Source organism: Lissotriton vulgaris, chromosome 2_1, assembly GCF_964263255.1.
Source record: "Lissotriton vulgaris chromosome 2_1, aLisVul1.2, whole genome shotgun sequence".
Taxonomy (NCBI): Eukaryota; Metazoa; Chordata; class Amphibia; order Caudata; family Salamandridae; genus Lissotriton; species Lissotriton vulgaris.
The window spans coordinates 669,797,442-669,818,844 of NC_141687.1; the positions used below are offsets into that span (position 1 = coordinate 669,797,442).

At 50.3% G+C, this 21,403-nt stretch overlaps 1 protein-coding gene across 2 annotated transcripts in view; it reads right to left on the minus strand.

The window, feature by feature from the left end:
- Nucleotides 1-14,058, minus strand: part of LOC147730952 (solute carrier family 13 member 1-like) — a 540,726-nt gene extending 526,668 nt beyond the window's left edge. For both annotated transcript variants that reach the window (XM_086955853.1, XM_086955852.1), the window contains exon 1: nt 13,833-14,058. In XM_086955853.1, coding sequence (XP_086811979.1) covers nt 13,833-13,937 — 105 coding nt within the window. In that variant the 5' untranslated portion in view covers nt 13,938-14,058. The remainder of the gene's footprint in view (nt 1-13,832) is intronic.
- Between the last annotated feature and the right edge of the window lie 7,345 nt (nt 14,059-21,403).

Consider the following 21,403-nt stretch of genomic DNA (forward strand, 5'->3'; position numbering starts at 1 on the left):
GTGAGGGTGAGGGGTTGAGGGTGAGTGAGGGTGAGTGAGGGTGAGGGTGAGTGAGGGTGAGTGAGGGTGAGGGGTTGAGGGTGAGTGAGGGTGAGTGAGGGTGAGTGAGGGTGAGTGAGGGTGAGGGTGAGTGAGGGTGAGGGTGAGTGAGGGTGAGGAGTTGAGGGTGAGTGAGGGTGAGTGAGGGTGAGGGTGAGTGAGGGTGAGTGAGGGTGAGGGGTTGAGGGTGAGTGAGGGTGAGGGTTGAGGGTGAATGAGGGTGAGGGGTTGAGGGTGCGGGGTTGAGGGTGAGTGAGGGTGAGTGAGGGTGAGGGGTTGAGGGTGAGTGAGGGTGAGGGGTTGAGGGTGAGTGAGGCTGAGGGGTTGAGGGTGAGTGAGGGTGAGGGGTTGAGGGTGAGTGAGGATGAGTGAAAGTGAGGGTGAGTGAGGGGTTGAGGGTGAGGGGTTGAGGGTGAGTGAGGGTGAGGGGTTGAGGGTGAGTGAGGGTGAGGGGTTGAGGGTGAGTGAGGGTGAGGGTGAGCGAGGGTGAGGGTGAGTGAGGGTGAGGGGTTGAGGGTGAGTGAGGGTGAGGGTGAGTGAGGGTGAGGGTGAGTGAGGGTGAGGGGTTGAGGGTGAGTGAGGGTGAGTGAGGGTGAGGGTGAGTGAGGGTGAGGGGTTGAGGGTGAGTGAGGGTGAGTGAGGGTGAGGGTGAGTGAGGGTGAGTGAGGGTGAGGGGTTGAGGGTGAGTGAGGGTGAGGGGTTGAGGGTGAGTGAGGGTGAGGGTGAGTGAGGGTGAGTGAGGGTGAGGGTGAGTGAGGGTGAGGGGTTGAGGGTGAGGGGTTGAGGGTGAGTGAGGGTGAGTGCGGGTGAGGGAGTGAGGGTGAGGGGTTGAGGGTGAGTGAGGGTGAGGGGTTGAGGGTGAGTGAGGGTGAGGGTGAGGGTGAGTGCGGGTGAGGGGTTGAGGGTGAGTGAGGGTGAGGGTGAGGGTGAGGGGTTGAGGGTGAGTGAGAGTGAGGGTGAGTGAGGGGTTGAGGGTGAGGGGTTGAGGGTGAGTGAGGGTGAGGGTTTGAGGGTGAGTGAGGGTGAGGGTGAGGGTGAGTGAGGGTGAGGGGTTGAGGGTGAGTGAGGGTGAGGGTGAGTGAGGGTGAGGGTGAGTGAGGGTGAGTGAGGGTGAGGGGTTAAGGGTGAGTGAGGGTGAGTGAGGGTGAGTGAGGGTGAGGGTGAGTGAGGGTGAGTGGTTGAGGGTGAGTGAGGGTGAGGGTGAGTGAGGGTGAGTGAGGGTAAGGGGTTGAGGGTGAGTGAGGGTGAGGGGTTGAGGGTGAGTGAGGGTGAGGGTGAGTGAGGGTGAGGGTGAGTAAGGGTGAGGGGTTGAGGGTGGGTGAGGGTGAGGGTGGGTGAGGGTGAGTGAGGGTGAGGGGTTGAGGGTGAGGGGTTGAGGGTGAGTGAGGGTGAGGGTGAGTGAGGGTGAGTGGGGGTGAGGGGTTGAGGGTGAAGGGTTGAGGGTGAGTGAGGGTGAGGGTGAGGGTGAGTGAGGGTGAGGGGTTGAGGGTGAGTGAGGGTGAGTCAGGGTGAGGGGTTGAGGGTGAGTGAGGGTGAGGGTGAGTGAGGGTGAGGCTGAGGGGTTGAGGGTGAGTGAGGGTGAGTGAGAGTGAGGGTGAGTGAGGGGTTGAGGGTGAGGGGTTGAGGGTGAGTGAGGGTGAGGGTGAGGGGTTGAGGGTGAGTGAGGGTGAGGGTGAGGGGTTGAGGGTGAGTGAGGGTGAGGGTGAGTGAGGGTGAGTGAGGGTGAGGGGTTGAGGGTGAGTGAGGGTGAGGGTGAGTGAGGGTGAGGGTGAGTGAGGGTGAGGGTGAGTGAGGGTGAGTGAGGGTGAGTGAGGGCGAGTGAGGGCGAGTGAGGGCGAGTGAGGGTGAGTGAGGGTGAGTGAGGGTGAGTGAGGGTGAGGGTGGGTGAGGGTGAGGGTGAGTGAGGGTGAGGGTGGGTGAGGGTGAGGGTGAGTGAGGGGTTGAGGGTGAGTGAGGGTGAGGGTGAGGGTGAGTGAGGGTGAGGGATTGAGGGTGAGGGGTTGAGGGTGAGTGAGGGTGAGGGTGAGTGAGGGTGAGGGTGAGGGGTTGAGGGTGAGTGAGGGTGAGGGGTTGAGGGTGAGTGAGGGTGAGGGTGAGTGAGGATGAGGGGTTGAGGGTGGGTGAGGGTGAGTGAGGGTGAGTGAGGGTGAGTGAGGGTGAGGGTGAGTGAGGGTGAGGGTGAGTGAGGGTGAGTGAGGGTGAGGGTGAGTGTGAGTGAGGGTGAGTGAGGGTGAGGGTTTGAGGGTGAGTGAGGGTGAGGGGTTGAGGGTGAGTGAGGATGAGTGAGGGTGAGGGGTTGAGGGTGAGTGAGGGTGAGGGTGAGTTAGGGTGAGGGGTTGAGGGTGGGTGAGGGTGAGTGAGGGTGAGGGGTTGAGGGTGAGTGATGATGAGTGAGAGTGAGGGTGAGTGAGGGGTTGAGGGTGAGGGGTTGAGGGTGAGTGAGGGTGAGGGGTTGAGGGTGAGTGAGGGTGAGGGGTTGAGGGTGAGTGAGGGTGAGGGTGAGGGTGAGTGAGGGTGAGTGAGGGTGAGGGTGAGTGAGGGTGAGGGTGAGGGGTTGAGGGTGAGTGAGGGTGAGGGTGAGTGAGGGCGAGTGAGGGGTTGAGGGTGAGTGAGGGTGAGGGGTTGAGGGTGAGTGAGGGTGAGGGTGAGTGAGGGTGAGGGGTTGAGGGTGAGGGGTTGAGGGTGAGTGAGGGTGAGTGAGGGTGAGGGGTTGAGGGTGAGTGAGGGTGAGGGGTTGAGGGTGAGTGAGGGTGAGGGGTTGAGGGTGAGTGAGGGTGAGGGGTTGAGGGTGAGTGAGGATGAGTGAGAGTGAGGGTGAGTGAGGGGTTGAGGGTGAGGGGTTGAGGGTGAGTGAGGGTGAGGGTGAGTGAGGGTGAGGGGTTGGGGTTGAGGGTGAGTGAGGGTGAGGGTGAGTGAGGGTGAGGGTGAGTGAGGGTGAGGGGTTGGGGTTGAGGGTGAGTGAGGGTGAGGGTGAGTGAGGGTGAGGGTGAGTGAGGGTGAGTGAGGGTGAGTGAGGGTGAGGGGTTGAGGGTGAGTGAGGGGTTGAGGGTGAGTGAGGGTGAGGGGTTGGGGTTGAGGGTGAGTGAGGGTGAGGGTGAGTGAGGGTGAGGGTGAGTGAGGGTGAGTGAGGGTGAGTGAGGGTGAGGGGTTGAGGGTGAGTGAGGGGTTGAGGGTGAGTGAGGGTGAGTGAGGGTGAGTGAGGGTGAGGGTGAGTGAGGGTGAGGGTGAGTGAGGGTGAGGGTGAGTGAGGGTGAGGAGTTGAGGGTGAGTGAGGGTGAGTGAGGGTGAGGGTGAGTGAGGGTGAGGGGTTGAGGGTGAGTGAGGGTGAGGGGTTGAGGGTGAGTGAGGGTGAGGGTGAGGGTGAGTGAGGGTGAGGGGTTGAGGGTGAGTGAGGGTGAGGGGTTGAGGGTGAGTGAGGGTGAGGGGTTGAGGGTGGGTGAGGGGTTGAGGGTGAGTGAGGGTGAGGAGTTGAGGGTGAGTGAGGATGAGTGAGAGTGAGGGTGAGTGAGGGGTTGAGGGTGAGGGGTTGAGGGTGAGTGAGGGTGAGGGTGAGGGGTTGAGGGTGAGTGAGGGTGAGGGGTTGAGGGTGAGTGAGGGTGAGGGTGAGTGAGGGTGAGGGTGAGTGAGGGTGAGTGAGGGTGAGTGTGAGTGAGGGTGAGTGAGGGTGAGGGTTTGAGGGTGAGTGAGGGTGAGGGGTTGAGGGTGAGTGAGGATGAGTGAGGGTGAGGGGTTGAGGGTGAGTGAGGGTGAGGGTGAGTTAGGGTGAGGGGTTGAGGGTGGGTGAGGGTGAGTGAGGGTGAGGGGTTGAGGGTGAGTGATGATGAGTGAGAGTGAGGGTGAGTGAGGGGTTGAGGGTGAGGGGTTGAGGGTGAGTGAGGGTGAGGGGTTGAGGGTGAGTGAGGGTGAGGGGTTGAGGGTGAGTGAGGGTGAGGGTGAGTGAGGGTGAGGGTGAGTGAGGGTGAGTGAGGGTGAGGGTGAGTGAGGGTGAGGGTGAGGGGTTGAGGGTGAGTGAGGGTGAGGGTGAGTGAGGGCGAGTGAGGGGTTGAGGGTGAGTGAGGGTGAGGGGTTGAGGGTGAGTGAGGGTGAGGGTGAGTGAGGGTGAGGGGTTGAGGGTGAGGGGTTGAGGGTGAGTGAGGGTGAGGGGTTGAGGGTGAGTGAGGGTGAGGGGTTGAGGGTGAGTGAGGGTGAGGGGTTGAGGGTGAGTGAGGGTGAGGGGTTGAGGGTGAGTGAGGATGAGTGAGAGTGAGGGTGAGTGAGGGGTTGAGGGTGAGGGGTTGAGGGTGAGTGAGGGTGAGGGTGAGTGAGGGTGAGGGGTTGGGGTTGAGGGTGAGTGAGGGTGAGGGTGAGTGAGGGTGAGGGTGAGTGAGGGTGAGGGGTTGGGGTTGAGGGTGAGTGAGGGTGAGGGTGAGTGAGGGTGAGGGTGAGTGAGGGTGAGTGAGGGTGAGTGAGGGTGAGGGGTTGAGGGTGAGTGAGGGGTTGAGGGTGAGTGAGGGTGAGGGGTTGGGGTTGAGGGTGAGTGAGGGTGAGGGTGAGTGAGGGTGAGTGAGGGTGAGGGGTTGAGGGTGAGTGAGGGGTTGAGGGTGAGTGAGGGTGAGTGAGGGTGAGTGAGGGTGAGGGTGAGTGAGGGTGAGGGTGAGTGAGGGTGAGGGTGAGTGAGGGTGAGGAGTTGAGGGTGAGTGAGGGTGAGTGAGGGTGAGGGTGAGTGAGGGTGAGGGGTTGAGGGTGAGTGAGGGTGAGGGGTTGAGGGTGAGTGAGGGTGAGGGTGAGGGTGAGTGAGGGTGAGGGGTTGAGGGTGAGTGAGGGTGAGGGGTTGAGGGTGAGGGGTTGAGGGTGGGTGAGGGGTTGAGGGTGAGTGAGGGTGAGGAGTTGAGGGTGAGTGAGGATGAGTGAGAGTGAGGGTGAGTGAGGGGTTGAGGGTGAGGGGTTGAGGGTGAGTGAGGGTGAGGGTGAGGGGTTGAGGGTGAGTGAGGGTGAGGGGTTGAGGGTGAGTGAGGGTGAGGGTGAGTGAGGGTGAGGGTGAGTGAGGGTGAGTGAGGGTGAGGGGTTGAGGGTGAGTGAGGGTGAGTGAGGGTGAGGGTGAGTGAGGGTGAGGGTGAGTGAGGGTGAGGGGTTGAGGGTGAGTGAGGGTGAGTGAGGGTGAGGGTGAGTGAGGGTGAGTGAGGGTGAGGGGTTGAGGGTGAGTGAGGGTGAGGGGTTGAGGGTGAGTGAGGGTGAGGGTGAGGGTGAGTGAGGGTGAGGGTGAGTGAGGGTGAGGGTGAGGGTGGGTGAGGGGTTGAGGGTGAGGGGTTGAGGGTGAGTGAGGGTGAGTGAGGGTGAGGGGTTGAGGGTGAGTGAGGGTGAGGGGTTGAGGGTGAGTGAGGGTGAGGGGTTGAGGGTGAGTGAGGGTGAGGGTGAGTGAGGGTGAGGGGTTGAGGGTGAGTGAGGGTGAGGGTGAGTGAGGGTGAGTGAGGGTGAGGGTGAGGGGTTGAGGGTGAGTGAGAGTGAGGGTGAGTGAGGGGTTGAGGGTGAGGGGTTGAGGGTGAGTGAGGGTGAGGGGTTGAGGGTGAGTGAGGGTGAGGGTGAGGGTGAGTGAGGGTGAGGGGTTGAGGGTGAGTGAGGGTGAGGGTGAGTGAGGGTGAGGGGTTGAGGGTGAGTGAGGGTGAGTGAGGGTGAGTGAGGGTGAGGGTGAGTGTGGGTGAGGGTGAGGGTGAGTGAGGGTGAGGGTGAGTGAGGGTGAGGGGTTGAGGGTGAGTGAGGGTGAGTGAGGGTGAGGGTGAGTGAGGGTGAGTGAGGGTGAGGGGTTGAGGGAGAGTGAGGGTGAGGGGTTGAGGGTGAGTGAGGGTGAGGGTGAGGGTGAGGGTGAGTGAGGGTGAGGGTGAGGGTGAGTGAGGGTGAGGGGTTGAGGGTGAGTGAGGGTGAGGGTGAGGGTGGGTGAGGGTGAGTGAGGTTGAGGGTGAGTGAGGGTGAGTGAGGGTGAGGGGTTGAGGGTGAGTGAGGGTGAGGGTGAGTGAGGGTGAGGGTGAGTGAGGGTGAGGGGTTGAGGGTGAGGGGTTGAGGGTGAGTGAGGGTGAGGGTGAGTGAGGGTGAGGGTGAGGGGTTGAGGGTGAGTGAGGGTGAGGGGTTGAGGGTGAGTGAGGGTGAGGGTGAGGGTACATGCTTTTCACTTTCTTCAAAGGTTGTCCGTGCATCAAGGGTAGTTGACTGAACTTTAAGTATAATAATTGTACGTACTCTTCGGTGGCATTGAGCTCACACCCTCGTCTTCGGTAGTATTGTTTCCTGTAGAATTCTATTTCCTGCTTATAAAGCGCATGTCTCGGTCAGTATCAGCAAAGTGGTATGTGCATGTGAAAGTCGGAGAGTTGGAGGCGGTTAAGGAAATGCAGAACATTCTGCAAAAGTAATGGGAAACCATTTTTATCTTGAAACTGTTTTTAACCGACAGTCTTTTATTCCTAATCATAGATGAGTGGGAGTAATACAGGGACTGGAGCAGCAGCGCCTCAGTTTGGATTGGTGTGGCAGGCAGGAGAAAGTCAGGAGAGGGAGGAGAGGGAGGAGGGGGAACTGCTTGCGAAATGAAATTAAAAGCGGCCGGGCGGGAAATGCTCTCGGTAGCATTCGTTTGAAGTGTGAAGCAGGGGGCGGGAGCAGCCTTTGATGTGCGGATAATTAGGGGAGGAGCAGCCAGGAGATCCAAGCTGGGGAACAGATGGCTGGCGATTTGGTGCTGTGCACGCACATTTTAGGTCAATGCGCTTGCGCATTGACCTAAAAGCCACGGGCACAGCACCAAATCGCCACAGTAAGGTAAGCTTTGTTTAAAGCCCTATAGTCTCGCAAGCTCGATGCGCATGCGCATCGAATAGCGAGACCTAAAAAGGTAATAAGATCATTAATCAAGGTAGATTGGGCACAACAGATGGGAGAAGGCGGTTAAAATGGTCCATGGTCTCTGCGGATATCTTTTATAAGAATTCCTCTGAAGGGTGTGTAGAAGATATTAAAATCTGTACTGATGTGGGGGGTGAACCTAGGTTGGTTCTAGAGGCTTATCAAAATATTTCGGAGAAGGTGTCAGCGCTTTTATCTGTCCCTAATAAAACCCAGGTCAATATAGGCCCGAGATGGTTTAGCCACGACTGTACTATAGCTGCTCGCAAACTGAGGCTTGCGCTGTCAGCTTCCCCGAGGAATCGGGAGGTCGTAAAACTCTGTAGAAAGGAATACAAGGCTATTACTGCCGCCCGTAAGGAGTTTTTGAGGAAAGAGGCCTGGGAGGAACTGCTTGACCCCTCTACCCTGAACAGCAGCACCAAATTCTGGGCACTGGTTAAAAAACCTTTTTTGACCGAGGACCCTGGAGATGGACTTGTCTGTTGTATAACTAAAGAGGAATGGGAAAGTCATTTTAAAAGCCTGTACTACTCTGAGGGATCTGGAACTGTGGTTGTTGCCCCCATGAAAGGGACAGCACTATTATCTTTGACAAAAATGAGGTCTTGGCTGCCATAATGGGTCTCACTGCAAATAAAGCTCCAGGACCTGACGGAATACCTCCGGATCTTTACAAATCTGATCCAGCTTTCTGGGCTCCCATTCTGGTCGCTGTATTTAATGCTGCGGCCACAGTGGGTTGTCCGGGAACGTGGGGTCTGTCAACTATAGTCCCTGTCTTCAAGAAGGGAGATAGGGGTAGTGCTCTTTGTTATCGACCAATATCCCTAATTGACTCAATGGTTAAGATTATGGGGAGAGTCATACTCCAACGCCTAACAAGCTGGTCGAATGAAAACAATATTATGTCGATTTACCAATATGGCTTTTGTGAAGGGCGCTCTACTATAACTCAGTGTCTCAACTTGTTTCTTATTCTGAATAAATATACAGTTGTTCAGAAAGGAGTAATACACCTTGCCTTCATGGATCTGTCCTCAGCCTTCGCCTGTGTTAACAGGGGGAGGCTGTGGCAGATCATGAAGGACAAGGGTATTGATAGGGGGACTGTGGAGTTCCTAGCGGATCTGCATAATGACACAAGAGCCAATGTGAGGTTCTCATCGACTGGGGAAACCACAGGAAGTTTTAGCATTAATAAAGGAGTACGTCAGGGGTGTATCTTGGCCCCTTTTCTTTTTAATTTCTATATAAATGATTTAGAGGCTGAACTACAAGATGTTAAATCAGATTGTCCTAGAGCTGGCGCGAGGGGGATTCCTTTACTTTTATATGCCGACGATGCGGTTTTAATTTCACGAACAGAAATAGGTCTCCAGGCACTTTTGAATGCTTTTAATAACTTTATGTCTGATAGGGACCTTATGGTCAACAACTCTAGATCTTATATAATGCATGTTGGCCGCCAATCTAAAAAGAAGTTCAATTTTAAACTGAATGATGTTTTGATCCCCATCACCCAGACGTTCTCATATTTGGGTGTTTTATTTGATACGAACCTTAGTTGGGCCCCACAGTTGGCCAAGAAGAAGGGGGAAATGACTAGAGTAAATGCCTCCATCTTCAACTTTTCTTCCAAACTGGGGAAAAAGCCAAATGTGGCTATAATGAAATTATATAATGCTAAATCCATAGCCACCGCAGTATATGGAAGCGAGATATGGGGCTACACAAATGGCGAACAACTGCAAATAGTCGAAAATAATTTCTTAAAGCGACTGTTATGTGTCCCAGGTAGCACACCGAACTTAGCTGTACATCAAGAGCTTGGTTGTCTGTATTTATCTGATATTGTTAAATTGAAACCACTGTTATGCTGGGTAAAATTATGGTTAAGTGATGAAATTCCTTTAACCCACCAGATAGTGGAGGATCTTGTATCGCTCGATCATGCAATGTGTGTACCTTGGCTTAAATATTTGAAGTCCCAATTTTTGAAGCTTGGCCGCCTGAACCTGTTTGACAACCCAAGGGATATAGTTAAGGGTGATGTGGCAGCAATTAAGAGGGCTTTCTTCATGAATTGTAATGCCTTAAGAGATGAAGTTGAGCTCAGGAAACCCAATGTTAGAAAGTATATTATGCTGAGGACTTGTGATACGATGGAAATGTACCTAACATGCTCCTTTACCTCCCATGAGAAATTTTTGCTGACCCGGTTCAGGTTCAACATCTTTCATCATCTTTTAATTAGACCTAAGTCGGACATTTTTAAGAAACCTACAGCGCCCTGTGGCTGCGACGGGAAGTCTCCACAGGATATGCTGCATTTTATCTTTTTATGTGCATTTTATGAATATCCCCGTAGGCGGTATCTTCTTACTCTTTTAAAGAAACTAAATTTTAATCAAATCAGGCCTGCCCTTATGTACTTACAGCTGCTGCACTCTGATAGTGTCCTCCAGGTGCTAGAATTTTTAAAACTAACCATGAGACTAAGAAAATGTTTAGATGAGTAATTGTGAATCATCTGCAGCCCAACGCACTAATGCACTTTTTCTTGTACTGATTCTGTCTATGCACTCTTTTAAGTACCATATGTGTTGTATGTAACCTAGATTGACTTTGTAATTATTGTAATGTTTTATTATGAAATGTTTATTGCTGTGTACTTTTATGGATTGCAGTATATCCGAAATAAAGTCAATTTGATTTGATTTGATTTGATACTAATCTTTCTATCCGTCTACTAACATCTGGATTATATTGGATCTAGGCGGTAAAATATTTTGGGCAATGGTTTTATACTTTATTTGTATGTAAAAACAAACTCTAACTCCAATGTAAGATGTATGCTAAACCAAGTTTACTAATTACAACATGTAACATTTGTTTTTCTCCGTTTAGTATGTATTATTGTCTTATACCAACTGGAAATTAAAAAAAAGGAAAAAAAAAAAAGAATAAAAAAAAAAAAGGAACTGCGATAAAGAAACGGGAAGTCTAGAGCACCTCATATTCGAATGCCACAAGGTCAAAAGCTTCTGGAAGAAGGTATATAGCTTAATCAACGATGTCACGGGGAAAAACATACAAGGAGGCTTCGCTGGACTGACCAGGGGATTTATGACAGATAACCTAGAGAATAAGGAAGAGAGGGACCTAGTAGATATCCTGCTAACAGCGGCGGTGAAAACCATATTAACGAACTGGAAAAACACAGCAAAAGCAACCTTCAAGAATTGGATAAACTGAGTCACCTTCCTTAGAGGCGCTGGCAACATCACTGGCAAATTCTCAAAGGAGCACAACGATAAGAACGAGATGTGGGAAACCCTTGACGCACACCTAGAGACACGCCAAACCTAACCTGCTCAAAATATACCCCCCCCCCTTCACTCTTCTTCCCTCTTTCTCTCACACCAGGGGGGAAAAGTACACTCAATGTATAATGTATAGTGTGGAACCATGACGCAAGGTATAGTGTACAACCAAGATGCAAGAAGCCCAACTCAACTGTAACCCCCCCCTTTTTTAGGTCTCGCCTGTCGATGCGCATGCGCATCGAGCTTGCAAGACTATGGGGGCTTAAACAGTCTTTAACCAACTTGCAAGGAATCGTGGCGATTCCTTGCAGTGCACGTGAAATTCAAGCTCAATGCGCATGCGCATTGAGCTTAAAAGCGCGTGCACATGCCCCCAGCCGCCTGCCTTGCATGTATTTTCCCTCAGGCGCACTCCTCCCACACCCCCGCTCCGCCCCCTCCCCTGCCTGCCGTGTCGCATTTCTTCAGTTCCCTCAGCCGCACTCCAGGCCCCTGCTGCTTTCACACCCTCTCCCCGCTCCGCCCCCTCCCCTGCCCGCCGTGTCGCATTTCTCCTCCCCCCGCCCCTTCTGTGCCTTCCCTCCGTCTTGTCTCCCCTCACTTCTTGGTTGCACGGCCGCTAGGCCGTGCCTCCCCTACTCTCCTCCCCCCTCCTCGTCCTACTCTTCTCCCCCCTCCTCCTCCTACTCTCCTCCCCACTCTCTCTCTCCCAGCACAACCTTGCCGCTCAGGTTTGGACCCCCAGAGCGTTTACTTTTCAAAGTAAGTCGCAGATTAGAGCGTTACTTGTTTTTTTACAGACGCTGGTTGTAATTATGTTGTTTTTGTCAAAAATGTCAAACTCGAGAGACGCCATGAAATAAGAGAGTCAAAACCTCTTGATCGGCACAGCGTATTTATTATCTGGCGTGTTTATAAAGCACCCCCTTGGTAGAGGGTCGCGGTTGGCGGGCGCTAATGAAACGTTTGAAGCCTCTGAGGTGGTGTTTGATTGTAATTGCTGAGAGGTGCCTCGGCCGCGGCCTTCTGAGCCCTAATCAGCGTCCTGCAGCTCCTCAAAGCTGACAAGCTCTCAGATGCCATTCCCCCTACTCTGTTGACGGAACAAACTGCCCTGCAGGCAGGTGCAGGGAGTGATTGCACCCAGCTTACTTTTTAACATGTGATATGGCCTGTGAAATTGTACAAGCGTGGGTGATATTTATCGAGTTGGTTGTACTTTGGTTTACTCTTTAATACGGGAAATGGTCCGAGAAATAGCAACCATGAGAGTTGTTTTTATTTGAGCCACAGAATCACTGTATTAAAACACGCTAGTTGTGTTTTTCATTCAGTGGACAATATCGTTTTTTTTTCCAATGTAGTGCCCCAGAAGTAGTACACCTTTCACCTTTTTTTTTGATAAACAATCTAAAGGACTTCTACTCCCAGCATTCTTCAATCGACCGGCTCTGACATATAGTCCTGTTTATATCTCGAGAGGTTAATGGCGACATCTCTTGAACAAATGCCATCATTGGCTATTTACAGATGACAGCGTACTTTTGGTGAGAAGGAACACACACTCGCGTTTCAGATTTGCTACACCGGGAGATCGTTAACCTTGGAGTTTTTGGTGAGTGCAGGGCATACATATTTGTGGAATCTCTCCTTTGGTTGATAAACGAACAAGCTTACATGAAAGACAGCAGTTTGATTTAAATTATATCAGAGGGCTTTGACGAGTGAGAAACAGGTTTAATTTTCTTTTCAGTGTAGGCGGGTTTTATCGATAGTAACCCCACTCACCCCCCACATACCCACCCCACCCCCACACACACCCCACACACACCCAACACACCCACACCCCCACCCCCATATCCCCACACACACCCACCCACAACATCACTATGCGCTACTACAGCATCACTGAACGCCACAGCATCACTCGCCACCACAACAACTGGCACTTCTTGGGTTGCCTTGTCCTACAGCTAAATTCGAACTGTTCTGAACTAGAGTCTCATAAATTTCACAATTTTGCAGTACAACGATCAAAGAGGTACTAACTTAATTTCGACATCATTATTGAAGTGCAGTTTATCTTGTCTTCCTCAGTACTTCGTACATCTCTCTAGAGATGTGGCCTAACCACCAGAGCTGCTATCTAAGTCACGTACATACAAAACATGTTGCATTACAAATGCTATAGGTGTCACATTCGCGAAAGTTATAACTATTGGCATTGTAAATGACAAAGCTATCAATTTAGCTATTTTAAAAAACAACACATAAAAAAAATATTTGTCATTTACAAGACCAATAGCTCCAACTTTTCTAATGCGAGACCTATTGCATTTCCAATGCATGTTTAGTACTCTGTACTGTATATATCCTCTGATATGCATATTTTATAATAAAAACTTTTTGAGATAAAAAAAAAGAAGTTTCCTCCTGTCTGGTGAGTGCCGAAAACAGATCCTGCACAGCATGGACTATAAAGTCCATTTTTATTTTCAAACTTTTCTCAGGGGGGAAGAAGTCCAGCTTGCTTGCTCTGCCGGCTTGCGGGAAATCAGGGTCAGTAATAAGCCCAACCATTCTGTGTGTGTGTGTTGTAAATGATTACCAGTCGCCACACTGACTATATACAATGAAACAAAAACAGAAACTGTCTATGGTTGTTATTTGGTGTTTTATACTAAAAACTCTATCCTGTAGTAGTTGTACTGTGCTTCTCTTCATTTATTTGAACATTCCTGGAATTTGTAATGGTATTAGTCTTGTGAAGCTCTCTAGCACAGAATGTTGCCGGAGTGAAATCTTAGGCCGTCTGTGGGATACCAGCAGTACACCGACAAGCTTCACCTTAGAAGACAGCCCCATAGTTTGTCTGGCTCTCCCTACCATACAGTGATTATCGGTTATTCCGCAGTTCATCCCAACGATGCGCTGTAATGTGTGCTGTTGCGCCACGACACAGAAAGCAACCCATTGTGCAAGACATATTATTCTCTCAGCATATTCTCCGTTTGTCGGGAGGTTTCGAGCCTGGCTGCCCTGGCAACGCAAGGGGCTACTGGTAGAATTTCACATTTTGTCAGGTTTTGTCCTTTCCGATGAGCGTACCTATGCACACGCTGTATGGATCCGATCTCGGCGTGAAACATGCCCGCATGTGATGTCCCCCAGAGACCTCTGGACCGCGGATATCACAACACGCCGCTTTAATGCCTCAACGGTGTGCGGTCTGAGTTCAGCTATTTAACCCACAGACCACTCCACCTTACGGACAACACACGGCACTGGTGTCTGTAACCCAGCGTAGCTCACAACGAGCCAATGGGCAAAGGCATCGTCAGGGGAAGCAGTGTGCACAAAGAGGAACCATCTGCGGACGGGATAATTTATACAAGACGGATGCCGGTTGTTTATATTTCATATTAAATGGGGAAAATTACAGGAAACTAGCTGCAAGAGACACATACATATATATGTATTTACTACATGGAATTAAGACAGTTGCGCATGCTTATTTTAAGGTTAGAATAGAGTGCTAAATTGTAGCTTTCAGAGATTCCCTTTGGACCAATTTTTAATTAAAAGCCTCACCTTCTTCTGGGCGAGTAACGGCAAAGGGAGCAGGAGCAGTGGCAGCAGGAAAGTGATGACGACATCTTTAAGCTGCCACAGCCGCTTGCAGACGGCCAGGGCCATGTGGAGCGAACGGACGGAAGGATGAGGGAGTCCGTGGCGGCAGACAATGAAGCTCGGAGCCCGCAGCGCACGGCGCCCTCACAGCCGCAGTGCACGCGCTGCAGCTCCAGTCCCGCCAGCCACCCAGCGGCGTCCGTGCTGCTCCCTTCGAGGTTCTAGCCTAGGCTGAGGCGTACTCAGCAGTCCCCTCACCTCCACGGCATGTTTGAACGGAGCAGCCCCAAGGCTCGGTTCAGGCTGGTGGACGGTGTGCCCGCCGCGGGGGTTTGCCGCCCTGCCCCCATCCGCAGCCTGTGATTAGCACGAGAATCAAACAGAGCTGCGGCATCAGCCAACACCGACATTTACATGTCTTTAGCAAAACGTCTTACGAGGCAGACACTTTGCAGCGTCAGGAGACGCTCACAATTTACATTACAGCGAAAATGGGCGAATGCTGTTATCCTGTGCACTGCTCACAGATAACCTACCCTCCATATCTGACCCTGCATTTTGGCTACTGTTATGGAATAGAATTCCTCATGCGTTAGCTCCATAACTACTGCCCCCCCCCCCCCCCCACTGTGACCACCCATCCGTAATTTTCACGGACTGTCCCTGAATTAACCCAGTCTGCTGTCCGTGATGAAGATTTCGACAGACGGCATTTGCCTGTAATTTTAGGCCTTTGTGCTGAAAGACCTATGTTATAAATGCCTCGGCTGCCCGAGGCAGTTTTGGTCTCGTGTGCTGTGATCCGAAGGGAGGGGCAGTTACATAAACAAGAAACAAGCTTTCTCGCCAGGGTGCCAGGTGCCTGAAAAGAAATGTAGATCAATGCATTTGGTTTGTCTGTAAAAGTAAATGCTGATTGGGAGCCGGCAGAGGTGTGACGTTAATTGATGGAGACCCTTTAAGCTTCCTGTAGACAAGGATTTTAACTTTTTGTTGAGCGGTATTGTAGGGGGATGCCAAGCTGAGTTGTGGAGTTTGAACTTTTAATGGACAGTTGCAAAGCTGTTTGCACTACTAAGTGCAATCTCCATATTATAGTACACTTTGAAAAGTTTTTTTGACCTATGTTAACCAACAAAGGTTTCGTAACATAAAACAGTGTATTTCCCACTGATTTTTTAAAACGTGCCTTTACTTTTCATTTAAGGTGTGCATCATTTTATAAAGTTACCTGGTGGTGAAAGATCAAAAAAAAGTCTACAAATATTTGTTCTTTTTAGCTACGCCATTGATTCCGTCTTCACGCTCACTGACCACATCCCAGTTGTACTCGCGATCACAGTATCCATACTTTTTTCAGTGCCCTTCGACCACTGAGAGAGCCAGTGATGTTAGCATATTTTGCCCCGCAGTCCCTCACCTTCACTATGTTCCCCTATTTTTTTTAGACATTGTGTCAAATTAACGTGTCATCCATATTTACTTAACACAGTGTACTATTCATCTGACAGAATTGTACTAAAACACTGTCCTCTAGTGCTAAAATGGATTGAGATAAAAAAGTGATGTAGTCAATTGCTTAATTGCACTATGTGTGACCAGGAAACCTGGATTCAAATCCCGTATCACCCGCATGACTAAATGGTATGATTTAACTATACTCAAGTTACTTCATGTGTCTGGTTTATTTGACAGTGAAATTTAAGAGCATCACTGAAGATACTCCACCCTCCCTAGTCAAAAAGGAAGATCATTTTGGAGTGATTCTGCTGTCATCCGATGACTTCAGACAGCCATTCCTGGGGACGTCATCCCAGGCCATCCTGAAATCTGCCCACAGAGCCGAATATTTAAATGGGATGACTCTTACTGTAATCACAAAAACTACGCTAGGATGGTGTTCTCATGACTTCCACTGGCAGGGAGTGATTACCTTTTACAACTCCACGAATACTAATTGACAGCATCAGGATGAGTGATAATGACTCCAGGATGGGCTCTAGACAATTTAAGGATGACTGTCAATTATTCCAGGATGATCCTATGACCGCTCCAGGATGGAAGTGGATTACTCTTGAATGATCCCATGACAATTTCTGGATGAGTGTGGATGATTTTATGACAGCTTCAGGATGGATATTGATTACATCAGAATGGCCCCATTATATTTTCAGTGTTGATTACGCTAGGATGATTTAATGCCAGCGCAAAAATGAGCATGGATTACTTTAAATACTCTTGGATTATTTTAAACCAACTGAAGGCTAAGAGTGGATTACTCCCAGATGATCTAATTAATAATTTAGAATCATTAATAAATTATTACAGTTGAATTTCACCTTGACAATTCCATGTTAGGAGCATGTTACCCGACTGCCAGTATTCCCTACTAGTTTAGGACTATGGATTTGCTGGTAAGAAAAACATTTGGCAGACCACCTGTTAGATGTATTTTCCTGTCAAAAACAGGCCACTTTGATGCAATATGCCTTTTTTACACGATACCAAGAATAGTTTGAAATGCCACAAGTTCTAAAGTAAGGCACAGATTTATAAAACTGTCACCAAACGCAGTGCAGCACCCTAATTGGCTGTGTTGCATAACAGGGAGAGAGCAGGGAAGTGGCATGCCTATCCCTCTCTCTAACACCACTACACTAGAATGCAATGTTGTCTGAGAGTCTAGCCTGGGTTTTGTACTGAAGGGTACAGTTCGTAGAACCTTTCCCATTTTTGATGTGATGTACCAAATACCTATTTGCTTTGATTTGTAAATCCTGAAAAGGATTTTGATTCAGGTCTGCATTATAAAACAAGCAAACCAAACACAAAACTTCTCTAAACCTCGTCCTAATTCACAGATTAATTTTCTCCTGCTTTGGAAAGATTACTTTTTAATTCTACAGTGAGAGGTAGATACCTGTTTAAAATAAATCTGAAAAATGCAATTTTAGCTAGGTTTCTGCTGCAGAAATACCACAAGCACCTTCATACAAAAGTAGTGGTCTGCAAGAATGTTATACTTTGCATTCAGATAAGCATAACAACCAGTAGCGGCTTGCATAGGGCGTGCAACAGGGCGGTGGCACGGGCGGAGAGGGGCAGGTTAGCAAACACGGACATACAACAGAACAAAGGAAAGTAATTACATTCCTCCGTTCCGCGTATGTCCATGTTTGCTACCCTTCCCCTCCCCACAGCACGCCCTATACGAGCCTCTACTGTTTATGCGTGCTGCTACTCCCATTCTCCTGACTCACTGGGACTTGCCTTATTTTGAGGTACAGAGCATTATTTGAAGCTGTTTGACATGGTGACCAGTGGCAAAAGACTAAACCACACCCAGGACGGCTACACACAACTTATTATCCGAGGGTCCTCTTCTGGAGGCAGTCTGAATCTGGCATGTACGACAAGGACTGCCAGGTTGGTGGTCCTGCTGCAAACAAAAGTGTGTGCAAACTGATGAATACAGGTCTAAATTTTGAACGCGCAAAACGGGCTGTGAGAAGCCCGCAACGCCAGCTCTGTTGTTTGCCTCCTGCAGCGGTGGGCCTTGGTCCCCCAGCCTGCACCAGTGCCTAGGAGGGGCCTTAACGCCATATAACCAACATGGGTCTCCCGCAGGGAGAGACGCGCATAACAAATTTTGAATGCGGAAAACGGGCTATGAGAAGCCCCCAATACCAGAGCTCTGTGGTTTGCCTCCTGCTGGGGTGAGACTCGCCCCCCCCAGCCTGCACCAGTGCCTGGGAGGGGCTTTACTCCCATACAACTGACGTGGGTCTCCAGCAGCACGGACGCTCAGAACAGGTTGTGAGTAGCCCACAACACCAGCTCTGTGGTTTGCCTTCTGCTGGGGTGGCACGCTGTCCCCCAGCCATCACCTTACTTCCATAAAACCAACATGGCCAGCTCTGTGGTTTACCTCCTGCTGGGGTGAGACTTGGCCCCCCAGCCTGCACCAGTGCCTGGGAGGGACCTTACTCGCATAAAACCGACGTTGGTCACCCGCAGAGTGGGACGAGCCCGGGCCAAGGGCAGGCCCGTCTCTTGGTTTCCCAACAAACCCCCACCTTCCAAATCCCGTGGGGCAACAACTGCAGTGTATTTGGCCACAGGACCCATAAGTAAGACCCTGCAGTAAGTAACTAACATATTTCATCTAATAGTTCTAAGCTCCTCTGCTTCTGACCTTTGGTTTGCTGCAACACAGTGACATTGGGGAAAAGGAAAGTTATGCCGCCCACAACACCAAGGGGGCCAAATCGCTCCTCTATTGATTCCTTTCTAGCGGAAGTGGTGGGGCCCATTTCAAAATAAATTGACTGGGCGGAAAGAAGGCTCTTGGGAGGGCCTGGAGGCTCACCATCGCCATCATCCCTGGATGCCCCTCAATTGGTTGTCCCAAGCTCCCACGAGTCAGTGACAGAGGTAGCATTGATAGGCCCAGATGGCCCCACCCCCAATAGGGCTTGTAAGGTTCCCATCTCTGGCCTTAACAACAGCACGGCAACCTCAGCCGCGCCTCCCAGTACTGGTCTGACAAACTCTCCTGTCCCTAAATGGAAACGTAAGGCCAAAGAGTGTGGTGACTCACAAGACACCCGGAAGCGGTTCAGGGGTGAATATGCAAGAAAGATACTGGAGGGCATGAATAAGGGCTTGGGCGACTTTTGGGTTCTCCTAGTGCAAAATATCAGAGACACACTCATTGATCTATTGACCCTATTAAGGGACAAAGTAGCAAAACCGGTGGTGGACTCAAGAGACATGCTTGATAGATCTGTGAGAATGTTGTCCTCTTTTAATAATGCTTCCCCCCTCCCTATCCCCACAGGCCCAATCTACGATCTCTGATCTGCCCCTCTCTAATCACTCGAGTAGTGGGCAGCCCTGTAAAGCCACACTACTGGCAGCAACAACTCAGAATGCCCTCACTTGGACCATTGATCCTCATTCCTGTGGTAAGGGTTTAGCCACTGCTAGCCAGTCTTTTCCTACATGCACCCCTGTAGTAGCTACGTAGACACCAAGCCCAGCCAACACTAGCCCCCTTTTCCCATTAATTAACCTCTCCCCAGCCTGTTGTCCTTACACTTTAGTCTTGACAGGGGTCCCAGGGCTTACTTCCCCCAACCAGGAAACCACGGGACAATTGATCAACAAGGTCTCCCACTGGCTACACAAACATACTAGATATAATGCTGTAGACCACCAATACTTCCTGATGGCCTGGAGGGTCTCCTGGATAAGGCCCACCCGGAAATCCTATGAGGGAGATTGTGTGATCGACACCATCAGATACCCAGAAATGGTAAGAAACATTCTGAGGTGCTCTTCCTAGACTTATTTTCCTGAATCTGGTATTAAACCCCTACCGCTGCACTTATTTTACAGACCCTCTCAGAGCATCCCTAACAGGACTCAGCCTTTTGCATGTGGTGGGTTAGAAGGTCCCCCTGGCAAGCCCCAGGCAACTTTAAACCGATATGCTCCTCTGGCGAATATTTATGACCCGGATTGACTACCAGAGAGTTACAACAGAAGTACATCTTAGGGCCTTCCCCTAGGGCCGCCCTACCAGGAAGCGGTAAATGCCGAGGACCCGCCTCCTTTAAATGCAGAGTATCAATTTAGCAGGTCATCTTCCCACAGGGCTACAGACCGTTCTGAAAGCTCTGTAATCGCCTTTTTGAGCTATAACCAGGATACCGGGAAAGATTTAAGCCTCGTTTCATGGAACGTGGCAGGCCTGTCAGCAAAGTTTTCAGATGAATGGTGGATTTTGTTCATCAAGTCTTTTCATTTTATTTGCCTTCAGGAAACGTGGGAAGTTGAGAATCATTTCTTCCCAGAGAGGTATAAAACCTTTTTACCTGGCTGTGGCTCTAGAGCAGAAAAAGCGAGTGGGGGCTTAATTATTTTCATAACCCTCAGGCATTGGGGGTCTGAGAAAAGAATAAAGTGCGACTCTAAAGTGTTTCTGGACCTCAAACTGGTAGCTGGGCGATCGCTTGATATTAATACATTTTTATAACTCTAAAAAGGGAAAGCAAGGGTCTTCAAACCTCTCAGCCTTAAATGCGCTACTGATTCAATAAGGGGAGAGGCCTCCCCAAGAGAATCTTATTTTGGCAGTGGATTTTAATTGTCACTTCTGCCTAAACTCACTACATTCTTTGCACAGACCACACATTTGTATGATCAATGAGGGAAAACATATGGAGCACCCCCAGAAGGTGCAGAACTGAGCAGTTTTGTACAAACTTATAATCTCGAATTCACCCTAGATGAGATGAGAAACCCTGTAAGTCTCATATTACCCCAACCTATAAAGGAAGGGGAAGTGCAACAATTATTGATTTTATTTAAGTTTCACCCTCTTTAGGATGGCTCTCATTTTCTTTTAACATTTTACACAGCCCATTTAGTGACCACAACCCCTTGGCCTCAGTGCTGAAGGGGCGGGGAACCAACCCGAGCACCCCCAAACACCGCAGGGCACGTTGTCCTCAACCGACCAGAGGAGGTAGCTATGCTGGTCGCAGATAGACTGCAAGGCTTTGTATAGTACTCTATTTAAAACTCTACAGCAGGAGATTCTAACCTGCTTAGACCTTTCAGCCTCAGGTGAAGAGATCCTAAGCTCCTTTATCTTTATCGCCCAGTCGACCGCTGGCCTGTTGACAGCGCCCGTGGTCTACCCTGCCCCTGATCACCCTAGATGGTTTGACACCGAATGCTCTCGGGCTCTTTGCCTCCTAAAAAAAACCCCTAAGCAATCCTCTCGATACAGAGCATGGGTGGCAAACTGCCGTAGTAATTAGAAGGTGGCATTGAGAAAACGGAGGCGCTTGCTACAAAGACAGGCATGGAGTGAGCTAGTTCAATCGGGTGAGCAACAGGATAGTTCACTTTTCTGGCAGGTCATAAATAGACCTTGCTTTACGGAGCAATCAGGGCCTCTACTATGCCATCATATTACCCCGGAACAATGGATTGAGCATTTTGCAGGAGTAAATAACTTCGCACATAGTAGAGGACTCTCCAATGAGATAGAACCCAGCCAGGGAGATACTCCAGTTACTTTCTCCTTGGAGGAAGTACACTTGGGAATCGAGGGATTGTCCCAGAATAAGGCACCAGGACCTGATGAAATACCGGGCTCCGGGATTGACCAGGGTGCTAAATGCAGCAGCAAGGGAAGTTATGCCGCCTTCTTGGTCAACCACTACCATCGTTCCAGTTTTCACAAAGGGGGATAAGGATACTCCTTATTGTTACCACCCCATTTCCTTCATTGACTCCACAGGTCGAGTTTTATTGACAAGTCTTTCTGCTTGGGCTGACACGAATCACATCATTTTTGAGGCACAATTTGGTTTATGCTCTGGAAAATCAGCTTCCGAGCAATGCCTCAACCTCTGTTTACCAGTTTCCAAATAAACGGTAGCTCAACCAGGTGCACTTTGTTTTGCATTTTTGGACCTTACGGTAGCCTTTAACTGAGTGTATCATAAGAAACTGTG